We start from the raw sequence: 18,804 nt of genomic DNA, 5'->3' as shown, positions 1-18,804 counted from the left end.
ATATTTACTTAGCAGTTAAGTAACACTGTTTTCAAAGGAACTTTCTTCCAAGTAAATACAGACAGGACTGCAACATTTGTTCCAAATACATGTATTTTGTACTTTCAGTGTTCAGTTGCCATGCTGCAATATTGAGTACTCCTGTTCTTTAGTGCTATGGCCCTGGATCCAATACATACATTAATTTGCATGTAATTGCTCTCCCCTTTTGTGTTGTTTTGAGTCATTGTGCATACTTAGTTTTGTGTTTCTCCATTGTGTTTGGTCAGTCATTGCCAACTAACTTTATTTTAAATTGTCTAGAAACATATAGCTCATGGCCTGATCCCTGCAGCTACCATAGCACCTAAAGCTGCCGTCCCCCGCACCCCTCCCCCTCGTAGTCCAAACCCTTCTCCAGAAAGGCCCAGGTAGGTCTTAATGTTTTTCATCTCTTGATTACCATTCATTGCATAGAATATATATAGATATATATTTAAAATGCATGCCTCTCTCTTGCTTGCAGCTGTAACATAAACCTAATACATTCCAATAATATGTAGGGTTGCAGCTTTGAAGTCATTAACCATTTGAGCATGTTAATTATAAATTAATTTTAAATTGGTAATGAGGATGGCTAAAAAAAAATCTGATGAGTGACAAAAAAGCAACGATCAGAACAGTCCAATTAGCAGCACAAATATATGGCTTTTTTTAACTCTCCTTCCTTTGCAAGAACTAGTTGATGTATACATTACACTGGTGTGCTTGTATTGATCACAGTGGAAATGGTTGAAGATGATTCCCTAATACTGTAATAAAGACTGCAGCTTTGTTTTCTATTATGTTAGAAGGGGTCAAACAACATCCCTCACACATTCAAAGAATGTGTGAGGGGACTGTGCAGATTACAGTTGGATTAAGTGATTAAAAATAATTGACTAAAAGTGCTGCTGATCAATCAGGCCATCAATGGAGATATATATTCTCTCTCACACATGAGAAATACATGTGTGCATTTGCTAAAAACATAGAAAGTTTGCTTCTTGCTTCAGAAATATTGTTTTGCATGCAAATTTAATTGATAAATTGTGGGACTAAGTTAAAATTTCTTAATCACGTTGCAGCCCTATATAAAATTAAATTTAACATCAGTGTTTTCAAGAGATCACTTACAAAGATTATTATTGTTTATCTGACAAATAAGAGTAATGAAATGGTTTTGTTTTAAAATTATTTTAACCCAGAAAAATGTACTAATGCAAAATACAATCCTTTAAAAACATTATTAACCTTTTGTTTTGACTTTTAAAAGAATCACTGTTTCTTCATTTTGCTTTCTGATTATTTTTTAATCTCACCTTTCTTCCTCCCTTTTTTACCTTTTCAAAATCACGCTCACAAACAGCAGCATCTTCTAGCAAATTTATAGAATCAGGGCTGAAAGTAAGTCCTGTTGAGTTCAGTAAGACTTATTGTCTTACTACATGTAAGGCATGTAAGAGAATCAAGTGGTGGTGGAGCATTTCTTGGACTGTAATCCTTCAGACACAGGTTTCATGCTTGAATGTTCTTCAACATAAAAAAAGCAATCCTTTCCTTCACAAAGAAAATTGTGAGCCAGTATTCAGATACACAGCATCCTGCCTGCTGGGTGAAGTGGTACAGTCCAGAAAAGGCTTCAGAGGTTCATTTTGTTCACATTTTGTTCTTCAAGGTAAGGAAAGAAAGAAAGAAAGAAAGAAAGGTGAGGAGATGGCCTGATCCTGTGATTTAGTGCCCCACAGATGCACGAGCATAGTTTGCTGAAAAAACTAGCCAGTATGTTGCAAGGCTCCTTTCTTCCCATAGTTGATAAGAGGGAGGCACGTGATATTACCTTGAAGACTTAATTCGGTCCACATCTGATTGCAAAAGAGGGCTTTACATTTTAAGCTCCTAATGATTCAAGATATGTTACCAAAAATGGAAAGGAAAGGTGGCAGTTTGCCCACTCCACCATCTTTATTTTGCAGCTTCTGTTGCTTATACACAATAACATTTAGGTTATTCCTGTCAGAAATGAGATAAAATGTTCTAAGCCATTGTAAACACTTAAATATGTATTTATTTTTATTTTCCAGATCCGCTCTGGCCGCAGCTATTCTTGTGACAACCCTAACTGGACGGACCATTGCCATCCCTCAGCCACGTCAACGATCTCTTTCTGAGAGTGATGCCAGTTACTTGCAAGATCAAGAAAATTATATTGAGCCATATGCCACAGTCACTGAGCTGCGAATGCGGTAGGATATAATGCATGTATTGATGAGAACTGTTGGGAAAGTTGTAATAGAACTTTTATTTCCTCTGGTTAAAGAGTCCAAGATTTTATAGCCCACTTCAGACATAATAAGAAACATGAATGTTCCCGTGTGAGTGTTGGATTCTCACCTTCTCCTCTATCTCTCTTGCTTTCCGAGGAAGAAAATAGAAAGCATCTGTTTTCCACTTGTGATTTGTTTAAGCTATGGTTTGAGAACAAGCTAGGATCTGAAACCATAGTTTAAACAAATAAGTTTGTTTACAGCTGGGACATCTTATGGAATTATGGGTAATTTAAAATCCAAATCAGATGCTTTTGATCTTCAGGACATGAGAAGAAGGGTATGGAAATCACACATACAGTGGTGCCTCGCAAGACGAAATTAATTCGTTCCGCAAGTTTTTTCTTCTTGCGAGTTTTTCGTCTTGCGAAGCACGGTTTCCCATAGGAATGCATTGAAAATCAATTAATGCGTTCCTATGGAGACCGCCTTCAGACCAGGTCCAGGGACAGTCTGTCCCCAGACCTCTTCTGAAGGCTGGCGGGGGGAGAAGGACTTTTCTCCCCACCGCCAGCCTTCAGAACAGCCTTCTGAAGGCTGGCGGTGGGAAGAAAAGCCCTTCTCCCCCCGCCAGCCTTCAGAAGAGTTCCCGGAGGGCTGCCTAGGCTGCGGATAGCAGCCTGCTGCCCGGTGCGAGGCAGACACCTGCAGCTTGGGGTGCCCTGCAGGACTTCCCCGCAGGGCTCTCCAAGCTGCGGATAGCAGCCTGCTGCCCCACACGAGGGGCGCTCTTAAGCAGAGCGCCCCTTGTGCGGGGCAGACACCTGCAGCTTGGGGAGTCCTGCAGGACTTCCCCGCAGGGTTCTCCAAGCTGCGGATAGGGGCAGCAGGCTGCTATCTGCACCTTGGAGAGCCCTGCGGGGAACTCCTGCAGGGCTCCCCAAGCTGCGAATGTCTGCCCCACGCGAGGGGCGCTCTGCTTAAGAGCGCCCCTTGCGCGGGGCAGCATGCTGCTATCCGCAGCCTAGGCAGCCCTCCGGGAACTCTTCTGAAGGCTGGCGGGGGAGAAGGGCTTTTCTTCCCACCGCCAGCCTTCAGAACAGCCTTCTGAATGTTGGCGGTGGGGAGGAAAAACCCTCCTCCCACGCAAGTCCCGGGAACAGAGGCGAAGCGCTGCACGCCTTCTCTGTTCCCGGACCTCCCACCACAAGCCTTCAGGACAGGTCTGGGAACAGAGGAGAAGGTGCGCTGCACTTCCCCGCTGTCCCAGGAGATTTCCCTATGGGCTTTCGTCTTGCGAAGCAAGCCCATAGGGAAATTCGTCTTGCGAAGCCTCTAAAAATCGGAAAACCCTTTCGTCTTGCGGGTTTTTCGTTTAGCGAGGCATTCGTCTTGCGGGGTACCACTGTACCCAAGACTCATGAAATCATAGAATTGTAGAGTAGGAAGGGACCCCAAGGGTTTGGAGACTTGAGAGGGTATGTGACTCATATCCCTTAATGCATTTTCTGCCTGCAGTCACAACTGGAAGAGCAATGGTGATGACAGGAGCACTGGGCAGTCTTTGGAAGTATCAGGCAGTTGTTGTGAGGATGAGGACATGGATACATACCCTTCAGACACAGAAAAGGAACCAGATCCAAACTATCAGGTTATTGATAAAAAAATAAACATTAGCAGCGAGGCTGGCTATGCTATTCCACACAAAATTAAACAGGTAAGCATTTGAGTGTCTGCTTCTGCCAGCTCTCTGAATACAGTTGTAAAAATAATAAATTCTTTTAATCGCATTTGCAAATGTTACGTTGTTATCAGTTCCTTTATTGTTACATGTATAAATTGACAGTCATGCCATTTGCCTTCGCACTGTATGTGTTTCCTAATCCCAGCTGTTTATCTTTCACTTAAAGCTAGACAGTTTCCAATTGTTGGTACCAACTTGTTGGTAATTAAAAATGGTATTGTGGCTGAAGCAGCCCTTTGTATGGATGCCTGGAGTTATTCCTTCATCAAACAGTTCCCAATGATCTTGGGAGGATAAGTGTAATTGAGTTTTTAGCAGCAGAATTTATGAGCAGACTGTGCATCATATTTGGTATTCAAACTCCAGGAAGCTGTTCACTTTTGCAGCCAGACCGGCTGAAATATCTGCTCAGCACTCATTGTTTTACTTGGTTGTAAAAGCTATTTTTGAAACTAGTCTGGCAAGACCATTTCTACAAAATAATGAAAGCTGTGATGCCACAGTAAGGAGACAGGCGCTATGGTTCATAAAACAGTATCAATAAAAGTCTCTGCCTCAGATTCCCATTGATTTCCCCCTCCTTTGTGATGTCAGTTTGTATTGGTTGCATCTGAGGGAGCAAACCGCTTAACAGTCTATCGTTACAGCAGGTTAGAGTGTTTTACCAAATGAAATTAAAAATTTAATGGATGGAAAAGCATTGGAGTGGAAAGAAAAAGGGGTGGGGAGGGGGAACTTTCAAGAAAACAGTGTTTGTGTAAGGAGGCAGAAAATGTCCTTAGGTGAGGCAGAGAAAAGCAGAAAGGCCAACAGTTTTGAAATCTTTCACTGCACATTAGTCCCACAGCAATAAATAAGAAAACTTTGAGATAAAGTTCAGGAGTGCACACTAAAGGATGAGGGACATGTTCAGAAAAAGATTGTGACTCAACCTTTCTGACTTTCTCCCACATCAAAGTGCAGGTGGCAACTAGATGCTTCCCTGAATGCAGAAAGCTAACAGGGCAGAGCAGAAGGTTCTAGGATGGCCTTATCCTATGCTCCCTATGCACATAGAGATTTTGATATGAAGTAGTGTCCCCCGCCCTGCATTCTGAAGTGATATAATTCGGCTCAGCAAGGCTGGGTCTCATACTGTTTCCTGCTACAATTTCCCATGCTTTATTTATATGAAATGGATAAGTGCTTCCTTTGGCCTGGGTCAGTGGGTTAATCAGATTAACCAAAAAGGGTCACCTAGTTAAAATGAGCAGCATACTGACACATATTTGTATGACAAGTACTTGTTAAGAACTGCAGGTGGCATCTTAGGAGAGGCTTTCCTCCTTTTTCATGGGGAAGGCAGTGGGACTTGTCAAATGAGGCCCGCTGTGGAACATGATTTAAACAGCAGTTGCCCTGCATCTCCCTGGATTGCATTTCAGGTGACAAACAGGTTCTCCTTCATTAGTGAGGCACATGTGTTTTGACAGTCGGGGGGTGCTGAACCATGGGCAGAAGCCAGATTAGTGGAGATTAGCCAGAGTGGAGATTAGGTTTCATTGATACGTACTAGGTACAGCTTCCCATTTATCAGAAAACATGCTGTGAGAAAGATTGTTTTTAGGCAGATAGATAGCGTATCTGCAAGTTTACATAGATTGCATCAGTTAGTAAAAATAAAGAACTTTGATTGCTTTAACCACATGACATACTTAATATGGTCTTGGTGTCTGTTTTGTCCTAGCATGAGCAAGAGACAGAAGCCATACTAGGCAATGCAGCCCGTGTGCAACTTTGCCGGTGGCATTACTTATTAAAAAGAGCCCTCCCATGACTTTTATATGCTCTGACTGTGCCAAAAGCAAAAATAACCCCGTAACACTAGCTGAAAAATACGAATAACTTCTTTGCAGACCTAAATTGCAAGCCCTCCCTCCCAGCTGCTTGAAGCCTCAAACTTCGGTAAGCAGTGGTAACCTTGAAAATTTATTATGTGCAGTTGTAAAATGCATACGCAACTTTTTGCATACTTGCAAGTAACATGTAACATGTAGCATTTCCCTCTTCGATCTTTTTATAGGCAATTTTCTTGTAGAGAAAGAATATTCAGTTGTAGACTTTGCAACATCAAAGCCTTATTACCTCTCAGCCACTCCCAGAGGACTGAATAAAATCTGGCTGCAGGCTGCTTCTAGTCAATGGGTCAGGGGTCCCCACTTCACTAGGGAAAGCACACTGGTCCTTCCAGATGGTGGTAGTTTCAGGAAACGCTAGACTGTCCCCATGTGAGTGAAAAAGAAAAGTAGCTGGTGAGGGTTGATAGTAATTTCAGTGAGTAGAATATGTTCATGTAGCAAACATGCAGGTTGTGCATAAGATGGACTGTGGATTTATAAATTGTATTGCAATATTTTTACTTAGGAAAATCCCCCAGTATCTTCTAGTGTTGATGGTGAAGATGATTCTTTTCTCTGTGAACCTACTTGCCTCATTCGTCCAAATGTTCAGGTGGAAGGTAATGTCACTTTTCTGCTTTGAGATGAAACGATGGGAAACATCACTTCAAAAAATCATTATCAGGGTAGTTCATGTTCCAAAAGCATTACTGAACAAGTGCAACTTGCATCAAAATGCTGTAGCATTTCCCCACATGTATGAGGAGTGGCCCTGTTCAGGGTACCATCCAACTCAGAAGAGGAGCCTTATGCTGTTCAGGACTCTGGTTGGATGGAATGAAGAGAGTTTCAGGAGCCAGAAAAGGATAAAGGACACCTTCTTAAATATTCTCCCTCTGCCTTGCTCCCAGGTTCTTCTTACTGTGCTTTATAACTCTAATGGGCTACTAACCCCACCAGACCTGCACATTTTGTAGCTCTGTAATGGCAACACACCCACCGCAGGACAAAAACAGGGAAATCCAGTGCTGTTTCCTGCATATAGTATATGAGGGGACTTTTTAAATCCCAGGGGTCATCTCCTGAACCCTAAGACCATCTCACCTCCAGGATCCTTACTGTAAGCCATAAGGCCAATTCCCTCTCTTCCTCTGCACTCCATTTTCCTCCCCTTGTAATAGATCCTCTCTCATTCCATATTCTGGCTGCTTTCAACTCATGATACCTCAGTATCCAAGGGGCATAACTGTATTACACCATGAATTACCTCTTCTCCGGCCCTTCTGAAAATAGAAGTGGAGCCCTTGTTTGGTTTCTAACTTGACAAGTAGAATGATGGATGAGGCATACAAAGGGTCTCGCATCTCTCAGCCAAACGGTAATATGATGAAAAAGGATGGTTGTACCTCTGTAACCCCAGAAAATCTTTAATAAAAAACAATTTAGAAAAGAGGGAAATGGTAGAATCTTGTGATTCAGTGATGAGAATTTTAAAAAATCTGATCAACTGTAGTTCTCCTTTTCTGTTTTGAACTTCTTCATATTTATTACCTTCTGTCTTGTATTACAGAAATTGAACCCTCTGGAGTGAGTTTTCAGGTAGGATTCATATCAAGATGCTTAAGTGCATTTAAGGATCTTTCTGCCTTGTCTATTTATTTTCGTCCTACCTTCTTCCAGGAAGCTTGGGGCAGCATACCTGGCTCTACCTCCCTCACAACCACACTGCAGTTTAGGTCAGTTTGGGGGTTGGTCACTGGCAAGTGGATATTTGAATGTGGGCATTTGCAGTCCTACCCTGACAATATGGATGCAACTAACTTTGGCAGGAAATATCCAGAAAGCGACAAAGAATGATAAGTTCAAAGAAGGTTTAAAGAATAAGTCTTGGGTAACAATTTACAAGCCAAGGCTATCTTTCTTCTTTCCAAATGCTGTCTATTACTTGTAATTTTCTTCTGCTGCTGTTTAATAAAATTGTAATTGTAACTGCAGAAAATTGGTTTTTAAATGTTTAGTCTATTTTCTATTCTTTCTGCAGTCCTTGCGGTTTTTATTAAAAAAAGAATAGAGGGGTTCTAACAAGAAATGAGATCAAATTATTTTGTTTCCCTGCTAGGTAGAAAAAAGCATAACTGAAAATACACTGAATGAAAAGCCTCCACTGACTCCAGGTATTTAACTCTGGTTTGTTGTTGTTTTAGGTTGGTATAAATGGGTTGTGTTGGATTCTCTATAAGCTGCGAGGAGGAGTTTGGAGCTTTTGCTGCTGTCTTAGATTAACTGCAGATTTCCTATCACTTGATCCCAGACAAACCATAGTTTATGAAGCTCGCTTGTTTTCACTAACTGATTAAGATTAACCATTGTTTGTCTGGGTTAGGACATAATGCTAAAACTGTGGTTAATCTGAAGAGGAAGCTTCCGAGTTCCTCATGGCTGTGCCATGAAAGTGGGGGATATTGTGTGCCAAAGGCAATTTGTGGCTTATCCTTTTAACACTAAACCATTAATATTATGTTCAAACTTCTACTATATATTTCCATAGCAAAGGATAACACCTTGCTTCATGTGAAATTCTCATGTCTTATTTTCCAGCAGGAATCATGATAGTTCTAAATTTAGAAAAAAATTAATTTTTCTTTCATGGTATGTTTTCTGATAACTGAAGAGCTTGATTTTATAGAGAGCAAATCTCCACTTTGGGCTTTTCCTGCTGACAAAAACCTCTGATTCTTCATGCCAACCCACTGTGTAATATCCCATCAAATTACAGTGGTACCTCAGGTTACATACGCTTCAGGTTACAAACTCTGCTAACCCAGAAATAGTGCTTCAGGTTAAGAACTTTGCTTCAGGATGAGAACAGAAATCGTGCTCCGGTGGCACGGCAGCAGCAGGAGGCCCCATTAGCTAAAGTGGTGCTTCAGGCTAAGAACAGTTTCAGGTTAAGAAAGGACCTCCAGAACGAATTAAGTACTTAACCCAAGGTACCACTGTACAGGGTGTGCTTTGGTGGGATGGGGGGAAGTAGTAGTTCTGCAGAAGGGCCAGCCTCTTTGTGACTTTAAAATATCAGAGGAGGTGCAGGATTGTGGCTGACTTAAGATTTTTTTAAAGTTAATTTAATAAACATGGCTTTTCCCTGGGAAAACAATTCTACAATTAATATTTTGTTAGCCTTCAGTTCACGGGACTAAAGGTTTCAAAAATATTATTGTACTTTCTTACGTTTGTGCTTTACTTTTGAAACATATACCTGCCCAAACTCAGAATCACCTTCAGACTTCCTTTTTTTTTTTTTTTGGTATCTCCACTGATGAGGGTAAGGCAGAGGAAGGTTTTTTCAGAGCTGATGCTTCAGTTGTAGAATGCCCTCAACTGTCACCTTTGTTGTGGTCTTTTAGGCTTTCCAGTTTCAAAAACATGCTTGAGTGCTTCTTAGACCTTGGTCTCTACTAGTTTGTTCTGATGTTGTTTTCACTGGTGTCTGGTTTTATGTTCAAGTTGTATAGTTTATTGGAGTGTTTTATTTTTAAATTACACTGTTCAGAGTAAACACAGCTACCTGTTTGGGATTTTTTTCTCCTGCAGTCGTAAGCAAAATGGAAGCTGAAATGTTTAGGATAATAATGATCTGGGGAGATCTTTAATTTGTAAATCAGCATTCACTTTGAAATGAATGGCTCTTATTTCCATGGTGCCTCCTTCTGTATAAATGAGTTTAGGACTGCAGCCTGTGCTTGAGTGGCTTAGATTTTGTGTGTGACTAATGAGTATTCTTTTCCATTTAAGTCTGCAGAATGCAGGGACCGATGGCCCTCCCTAGAGAAAAGTTCCAGAAACTGAAAGAAGAAAATTGGCATTTGAACAATGCAAATCAGGCCCTGCTTTCTGAACTTGAAGCAACAAAGCAGCAAATGAAGAAGCTCCAGTTAGAAATTAAGAAACTAGAAAAAGAAAATAGAAGATTTAAAGAAACTGCACAAAATTCACGCAGTGAAGGTAGGAGTGACTCTGTTGTTTGTATGTGTTTGGGAGAATAATACTGTACTTCTCATTTTTCATCTCCTGGAAGAGTCTTGAACTATTCCCTCGGCATTTGTTGTTATTTAATGTATCCCAACACAAAATTGAAATAACTATTGAAGGCTGACACCATATAATTTACTTGATTTTCAGATAGTATATTAGTTAAGTAATTATTGAAGTTTAAAATGAAGTATATGATATAACAGTATCAAAGTACAGTGGTACCTTGGTTGTCGAACTTAATCCATTCCAGGAGTCTGTTCGACTCCTGGAACTGTTCAAAAACCAAGGCGTGGCTTCCGATTGGCTGCAGGAGCTTCTTGCACTCAATCAGAAGCTGCGGAAGCTGCACCGGATGTTCGGCTTCCAAAGAACGTTCAAAAACAGGAACACTTACTTCTGGGTTTTTGATGTTCAGGAGCCAAAACATACAACTACCAAGGCGTTCAAGAACCAAGGTACAACTGTATTGGAGAAAGCATTTAATCCTCAGTCATGTAAAAATGTCTAGTTCAGTACTGACTACTTGAATGCACAAGTTACAAAAGTTTAAGCTAGCAGGCTTTTTTTTACCTAGGGATCCATAACTTGATTAACGGGAAAGTTATAAAATTTGTCCTAAAGTGTCTAGTCCCACACATGTATATTCAGCTGTACACATGTATATTATATATACATGCAAAATTTCGAGCATAGGCTGGAAGGGCCTTGTTCTTGTCTTGTGGAATTTAACCACCAGGCAGCTCCTCTGTTCTTTCTGGCTTCACAGTGCAGCCTGAACTTCTCATGTGCCTGCTGTGGGTGGGTGGGGTGGACTTTATTTTCATCCCGCAGCCTTTGTAGGACAGGACCCTTGGAAGCATATGATAAAAAATCAAGGAAGTTTATTTGGGTTGGCATTGATCCTATTCTATGCTAAAGAAAGATATGAAGGAAACATCCTTGTAAAAATAGAAACATAGCCATCAAGTGGTATTTATAATGGATATGGCTTTGTACTGTGTTCCATTTGCTTCTGAGGTTTAGTACAGTAAGCCCACAACTTAGGTTCTGGAGATTGCACCTAAAGACAGAATTGTGTATTGTCAAAACCCATTGGGTTCAGTGGTGGGTGGGATTAACAAAGTCATTTTCCCTAGAAACTTGCTCCCTTTTCACCCCCTTTTTATTTTATTTTTATTGACACATTTAAAGCTGAATGTGCACAAGTTAAAAGCATGTAAGTACGTATTTATATTGCAGAAATGTTAATCTGAAAGGTTGTTTTTTAAAAAAACAATAAGAACATAGTCTTTTAAAGGTGTGTGGGCGTGTTTCTATTACATTTATTAGGCTTGTAGGAGTCTGCATCAAACATAGCAAACTGCATTATGCTAACAAAGGCTCCTTGGCCATCTCACCAAACATTGTCCACTCTCACTGGCAGAGGGTCTCCAAGGTCTCGAATAGAGGTCTTGGCTTCCACATCAAATCCACAATTAATCTGGGGAACTTCTGCAGTCAAAGTATGCTTTATAATTACATAATCTTGTGCAATTATAACACCTTTAGAAACTATAGCATCCAGAATTCCTATTTCATTTAGGAGATGTTTGCAGTCCTTTTTTTCTAGAAAAATAGGTGCCAGTACTCACCAGGAAGTTGTTACAGTAAGTGCCACACTTTTAACAACAACAAAAAGAGGTGTCGGTACTGTGTACCCTCTGAAAAAAAGCACTGGATGTTTGGATAATCAGCAAGATTTTCTATAATTGCAGTGCACTTTAATGTTTTACAATTTTCTGTTATGCAGAGGAACTTGCAGAATTGATTTTATTAAGACAACAGGCCCAGGAACTGGTGGATGAAAATGACAGTCTGAAAATGACTGTTCATCGTCTAAATGCAGAATTGAGTCGCTACCAGGCTAAATACAGACCAATTTCACCAAATGAGGTAATTTTTTCTATTAAGCTTCTTAGGAAGAAAAGAATAGCACTGTTCTAACATTGGTGACTGAGAGCTTTTCCTCATTTGTTACAGTTGCAAAATAAGCATCTTTACCAGGGAGTGTCCCAGTTGTGCTAAACCATAGTATAGCATGAGGAGAATTAGCCTAGGGTGGGACTTGCACTTGTGCACTTCCTGCTTCTGAGCACAACGTGAGGTGAAGTTTAGAACTTTTCACTTCTATATTTGATTAACCATAATTTGCCATGTCAATGCAACCTGACAAAGTGGCTTGTTGCAACTATTGGTGGTTTTTTTAACAAGTAAATGTCAAACTGTTTTGGAAGCACCATGTTCAATTTTTGCATCCAGTTTGCAGGATGAACAAAAATAAATATTTTTCTTTTTAAAAAACCTCTGATACAAAATGTTCCAGATCCGAATATTAATGTGTAACTTATGTTTTTCTTATTTTAGAGTCTAAAAATTGGAAGCCTGCCAATGAAAAAACCAATACCCCCATGGCTGGTATGTAGCAAACCACTATTTCTTAGTTTCAGTAGTTTAGTGCTAGATACTTCTAAAGTGTGTAGAACAATTTTATTTCTTGTTTCCTTGGTGACATGAGAACAATCTATAGTTGTAATATGACTGCAGTTCCCAGACACCTTATTTCACTTTTATGTTCCATTGAATAAAAGCTGATGGTACTCAGTGAGTTAGAATAAGTCTAGTCATGTCTACTTAGAAGGAAGCCTGCTGAATTCATCAGGACTTACTTCCAGGTAAGTGGGATTAGGATGGCACCTTATTTTATTCTAATAGTCAGCATTAAGCATCAGGTCATCGGTGTTTATTAAAGGAATTTTTGTTGGCTGTTTGAAGGTGATGTTACTTACTTATTTATTATATTTTTGTCATCTCCTCCCCCTTTTCCAAAGGAGTGCAAGCCCTTGGAAGAGTGCGGATCATCACCATCTATATTATATTTATTTATATTTACACATATTAAAAAACACAGAGATAAAATACAAAAAGCTAAAAAATATTTTAAAAATATAAAAAGTAATTTAACACTAATAGGTGTTTTTTTTTAATATTGTTTTGATTCTTTTAAAATAGAGATGATAAAAACAGCACAGCACTATTAAAAACCTTTTCCTTAAAAAAAAAAGCAACCCCAGTCTGTTCCCAAAGGCCTGCTGGAAGAAGACAGTCTTCATTTCTTTTTCCAGTTGAGACTGGGGTGCGGGGAGCTGGGTTGAAGTAGTTGGCCTGGTTGCTTAATTATTTTCATCCTGCTTCTGCTTGCAAGAATCCTAGCTCAGTTGCTATGTGCCAGGATCATGTTGTAATCCCGTGAAAGTATCTGCACAGGGGCCTCGGAGTGATCCGCTATCATAGGCTATAACAGCTGACAGCCTTCCCTGGAAACAATATAAAATTAAATGATCTGATCTCCCCTCTCCTTTTACCCACAGTGGAGGGGAGTGTCCTCCTAGGAGTGGCTCCTCCCACCCCCTCCATTAGGCAGGCTTTGCAAAACAGCCTTGTGTGCTTCCTGCTATGAGGCCAGGAGGCCCTCCCACTTCTTTTTATGCTTTGCTCCAAGGATCCAGGCTGTGGTGAAGCTTTGGAGCAGGCTGGCTTCCCCACCATCCCTGGATTAGGTAGAGTCGAAAGGGAGCTGAAAGATATTTGTTTTTTATTGCAAAGAAGAAGCTGTGTTCGGATTGCTGCCCTCCATACTTTTTAACTAGTTCTGGCCCTGTGCCTTAGTAGCAGCCCTACACACATACATTTAACAGTTGAAAGCTTTCCCCAACTTCTCTCCATATTATTATTATTATTATTATTACTACTACTATTATTCAGCTGTTACATTTCTGTGGCTTTGACACACACTGTTGCAGGCATTACCAATGTTAAATGGATTTCTAGCCTGCTTCTCAGGGTGCATACCCTCCCAATAAAATAAAATGCTAAAATTCAAGATTTAAATTAACAGTAAAAGAAGTTAACAGAAGTGTGGGTCTTCAATATACATAACAATAAAATAATTTAGATGCAGGTCAGATTTAAGAAGAGCTTTCCTGAAGGCCAAGCATAAGGGGGCCATACAAATTTCTTTGGAGAGGACATTCCAGAGATACGGTAAAAAGAAATGTGTTTTCCTGTGAAACTGTTTATATAGGCTGGAGTAGAGGGTCTCTGATTTTTTTCTATGCAGACATGATCATATGTGTAGGAGGGTTTCCATGTGTAACATGGCCCTAAGCCAACATGTTGTCTCTCAGCAACCAAAGGCTGTCACCCATAATGCTCTCTGTTCCTTGTCCTTCTGAGCACTGCAAAGTGCAATCCAAGACTGCAGCCATCTGCCACTCTCATTTTCCCTCAAAGCACCAGCAAATTATAGGCGACCTCCAAGTCCTCAGGTGTACTTAATGACTGTATGGTTGTTTTGGTGTCATCCTGTGTAAAAATCACGAAGAACCAGGGTTTTGTGCCTTGGTGGCAGAATATTTCTGCATCTGCTGTGGCTTTTAGTGTGCATTCTATAGATATCAGTATAAGCTGTAACTTGGTTGTTTAGGGCAGGCATGTCCAAATCCCAAGAGACTGCGATCTACTCCCACTATAAAAAAACTGGCAGTGATCTACCCATTGGATTGATCAAAGTTGTTGAACTTTTTTGGGGGAGGGAGACCCAAAGTTGTTGAGCTTCTTTATTGAGGGCGAGGATCGATCAGGAGCATGCGATCGACCAGGTAGACCGGTTGGACATACCTGGTTTAGGGGAATACTGTGTGCAAAAATGTGACAGAATTATTGAACTTAAAAGATTCACTATTTCAGACAGGAATTATGTTCTGCAGGGATACTTATGTAAATACTACAGATAATTGAATTTTAAAAGTTTGTGGCCATAACTTGCTTTGCTTTGTGGAGGCTTGTTTTAAAATAGGATGCTAAATGAATTTCTTAGCAAGGTCTCTAACAAGCAAACAGATGGATGCTTCAGTACTTTGCGTAACTGGCAACGGGTGACCATTTCACCTCTGTTTATTTGCAGCTAGCCTTTTCCAGCTGACGCAAAATTATTTTCCACCCTCTCTACTTCCTCCTGTTATTATCTGCTTATTATTTAGCCTTTAGTTAATGTAGTATTGGGCGCGGGGGAGAGAGAGAGATTGTTAACCTTTTCTTCTGTCTATCTTGATTCACCCACTGGATTTACCCAGGCAGTAGCTGATCAAAGAGTCATTACACGGATATTTTTGAATTATATAGTTTTGAGATGCATTTCAATGAATTGAAATGACTTTTCTTTCCCTTTAGCTGGATATGAAATATTTATCTCCCCTTCTATTGGCATATGAAGACAGAATGAAGGAAAAGGAAGACCTGATTCTTGCACATGAGGCAAGCTGGGAAATTAATTTCTTTACAGATTGTTTAAGCTGTATAGAATATCAAGAAAAATATGCTTCTATAATGCTGTGCATGTCATTTAACTGTAAAGAGTACTCAGCGATACTTTGGAATGTACATCCTCAGGGTACATAATGGAATCTCCCTTCTAGTAAGACTCCCTGTCCTCTGTCTCCTTAGACTCCATGGGTTGCCCACATAGCAGACCTTGTGCCCACAAGCAGAAGATGGGGACGTAAACATGTGCCTGGACTGAATGGCTTCAGCTTGCAGATGGGAGCTCACATTCCATGATGGAATGCTTTCTGCTGAAGCAATACAAAGCTATAATGTAACAAAAAAGACTAGGCGAGAACCCTTCTCCTAGACAATCTGCTATTTATGTGGAAGGAAGTTTGTTTTCTCTGGTGGAGCATTATATCATATGAGCTTCCACAGGTTTACACATCACTTGCTGTTTGAGAGCACTAGACCTTAGTAAGTTGAGCCTTTGATATATGGGGCCTGTTCCATAACCTCTGCTAAAGGCCTCTTAACTTGTTACATTTTAGGTGTATTATATTTTAGGTGTACACCTGAGGTTTCTCAAATGTACATTTAAAAATGTCAATGTGCCAGTCAAGTTTATGCCCGTCTGAAACTTGGGATTGTTTGTAGGTAACTGGCAGGCATACTGACTGGGAAACACACATTTGTGACTGTAAAATGTAGATGCTTCTTAAGTCAGAGCAACTGGTGTGAATTCATATCTCTACAAATCCCTATCATGAGTGTAGGTATTTTGATCAGCTGTTTGATAATTTGCATGAACAAATAATAGATAATTAGCACGTGCAAATATTATTGAGAGGTAAAACATGAAATAACATGAAGGTAAAACAGGTTGTGAATATTTTGCATGTTCTTTACTGCTCCTCTTTCAGGAGGACATGAAGATCTTTAAAGAACGAGTTGAAGAGGTAGTGAAGGAAAATGAACAGTTACACCAGCAACTAAGTAAAAATAGTACTGTGACCACCAAAGAATGGCAAGTGTGTTGTCTCTAAAACTATTGTGTTATTCTTTTGTAAAAAAAAAAATTGTTTTTCTTGACAAGGCAGCTTGTTTGATGTATAACAGTTTTGGCTACTAAGTATAATAATATAATAGCAATATAATTATAAAATTTAAGCAAAATACACATTTTTTAAAAGACAACTTTCCATGTGTATTTTCAAATAGTTTTTACAAGCATAAACTTTTTCCTTCAGAAGAACACTATTATCTCTGAGTAGTTATCTCTCATCTATCCAATGCATGACATGTATATCTGTTTACTAACTCTATATCAGAAGACAAACTTCATGAATATGAAACAGGAAGCTCCACACTTTACTCAGCAAACACAGTTGCTGGTGCTGGTGTTACACTGATGTTTCCCACAACAAACACAAAGTGAGAGTGATGTAGGCTCATTTTTGGATGTCTATGTAGGACATCCATGGGAAGCCCTGGCCTAACTGTGTGTTTATTTTTCTAGTTAATACGATTTTTACAAAAGTTTGAATGGCATTTCACTTTCAAGTTGATCATTATTTACAGGCAGTGTCTGCAAAGCCAGGCCAAGCTAGTATTAGAAGAAAATACAGTATTGATGGAACAGCTTAAAATACAACAAGCAAAAGGAAAAGACAACCTCAGCCAACATGTCCAAGAAGGTAAAATACCTTGAGAACTGTTTTTGACTACTATGTTGAGCCGAGATGTTTGCTTATTGAGAATGGGAAGAAGTGTAAGCTAGCATTAGCACCAAATAAAGCACTTCATAAGCCTTTTTAGAATGATAATGTTGCTAATCAGTAACTATCATAGAACCTGAGCTGGAGCATTTGTTACAGTCTGTAATATTACAGTACTTAACTATTAATTACTTAACTTTTTATTGTTTTTAGTCTCAGATGCGGTAAAATGATACCTGGTCACTGGTCACAGCATCAGAGTACATTACATGGCATCAAACTTAGATTTGTATTAATTTACAGAGGATTGTCATTAACAATATAAAAGGAATTTGGTCACAGGAACTAGCCCTGCAGAGAGTTATGCAGTCTGTTGGAGAGCTCTTGGAGACTTTGACACATCTTTCATATGCTTAACTAATCTCCATTGACATTCAGAACTTGTGAAAAGTACCATTTATAACTAATTATAATACTTCAGATTAACTCACTGAACCAAGCTGAGAAGGCTTCATGATGAACTAAAAATGTCAGAAGTGAATAACTGTGTACACTCTGTTCTCATTTCCTAAGGCAGCTTCTGACTTTACCTCAGATGTTTTGTTTTCTCTTTTGAAGTTTCTAAATTAACAAAACAGCTGATGACTTTGGAAGCCAAGAAACAGAGCCAAGAAGAGGAGTTGAGCGAGTGTCAGAAGCAGCTGGAAGAACTGCGCTCCGCATACAAACAGCTGAAAGCCAGTGTGGGAGATCACATCACAATGGAGGAGCATGTGGCTTTGGTCAATAAATTCAAAAGGTAGGCGTCTGATAAGTGCAAATATCAGAGGAAACATCTCTTGGAGGATTCCATGCATGGTTGTAGCTATTTATATTTACTTGCTTTTGCTTTTCCAATTTATTTGTGCCAGTTTTATTTGTAATCAGCTGATACAACTTGAGGCACAATGTAATGAAGGTTGAAGTTAAAAACACTTTTTACTAGCTTCGGACTCTGATCAAACCTGGAAGAACTGGGTTAGCCTCAGCTACGGTGAATGTCCTTCAGCCTCAAGTCAGGAACATAGAGAGCTGCCTTTATACTGGGTAAGCTGGTCCGTCTTGCCCAGTATTGTTTGCTGTACTTTGACTAGCAGCAAATTTCCAAGGTTTCTTTCCCAGCCCCACCTGCTGATGTCTGGGGCTGATTCTGGAACCTTTTGTATCGAAAGCATGTGCTCTACCACTGCACTGGTGTGATGCCATATGGCATAGCTGCCACTGTGCCATACACTGCAATTCACCTGCCCACCTGCCACTGAACTGTGGTCATTCCCCTTGTCAGGAAGGGTGAGCTCACCATGGGAAGGGAGGGAGCATTTAGTCCCTCCTGCTTTTTAAAAAAGTCGTTAGGAGAGTTGCCGTGTCACATCTACATTTGAAAATAGTGGTGCAAACACAGAACGCCACTAAGTTTTTTAGATCAATATGTAGTTCATCTTCCCTTTGCTTTAGAACAAGGCATTGGTGGAAATGCTGTCCAGTTGCAAGGAGAGGGGAGGAATTCACGTGTTGGTGATATGTTTCCATATACTTTGCCTTTGGTCCCAGTCCTAGTGTGTGGCCCACTGTAGCCACCATTTCATCTGTACTGTGAGTCCTTTGTCCTGTATGCATTCACAGTACTTTTTAAAATGAGCACACTGCAACTGCAAATGCGATGCCCCCCTTAAGCTATATTGGTATTGTGGTCAAACATGTTGAGTTAAATGGGGTTTGCTCACAGGTAAGTATGTATAAGATTG

General features: G+C 40.1%; 1 protein-coding gene across 1 annotated transcript in view; it reads left to right on the top strand.

The window, feature by feature from the left end:
• Positions 1 to 18,804, top strand: part of CEP89 (centrosomal protein 89) — a gene marked incomplete at its 5' end in the record, with an annotated part of 53,208 nt that overhangs the window by 2,868 nt on the left and 31,536 nt on the right. Inside the window, 14 exons of the mRNA XM_082233611.1 lie at positions 304 to 410; positions 2,103 to 2,264; positions 3,804 to 4,002; positions 6,433 to 6,526; positions 7,477 to 7,505; positions 8,026 to 8,080; positions 9,702 to 9,911; positions 11,731 to 11,873; positions 12,345 to 12,395; positions 15,210 to 15,293; positions 16,226 to 16,333; positions 16,888 to 16,999; positions 17,639 to 17,819; positions 18,734 to 18,785. Of these exons, the coding sequence (XP_082089737.1) occupies positions 304 to 410; positions 2,103 to 2,264; positions 3,804 to 4,002; positions 6,433 to 6,526; positions 7,477 to 7,505; positions 8,026 to 8,080; positions 9,702 to 9,911; positions 11,731 to 11,873; positions 12,345 to 12,395; positions 15,210 to 15,293; positions 16,226 to 16,333; positions 16,888 to 16,999; positions 17,639 to 17,819; positions 18,734 to 18,785 (1,587 nt within the window). The remainder of the gene's footprint in view (positions 1 to 303; positions 411 to 2,102; positions 2,265 to 3,803; positions 4,003 to 6,432; positions 6,527 to 7,476; positions 7,506 to 8,025; positions 8,081 to 9,701; positions 9,912 to 11,730; positions 11,874 to 12,344; positions 12,396 to 15,209; positions 15,294 to 16,225; positions 16,334 to 16,887; positions 17,000 to 17,638; positions 17,820 to 18,733; positions 18,786 to 18,804) is intronic.

Source organism: Podarcis vaucheri (assembly GCF_965113315.1).
Source record: "Podarcis vaucheri genome assembly, chromosome: 7".
Lineage (NCBI taxonomy): Eukaryota > Metazoa > Chordata > Lepidosauria > Squamata > Lacertidae > Podarcis > Podarcis vaucheri.
This window is presented reverse-complemented; position numbering and strand designations above follow the sequence as displayed.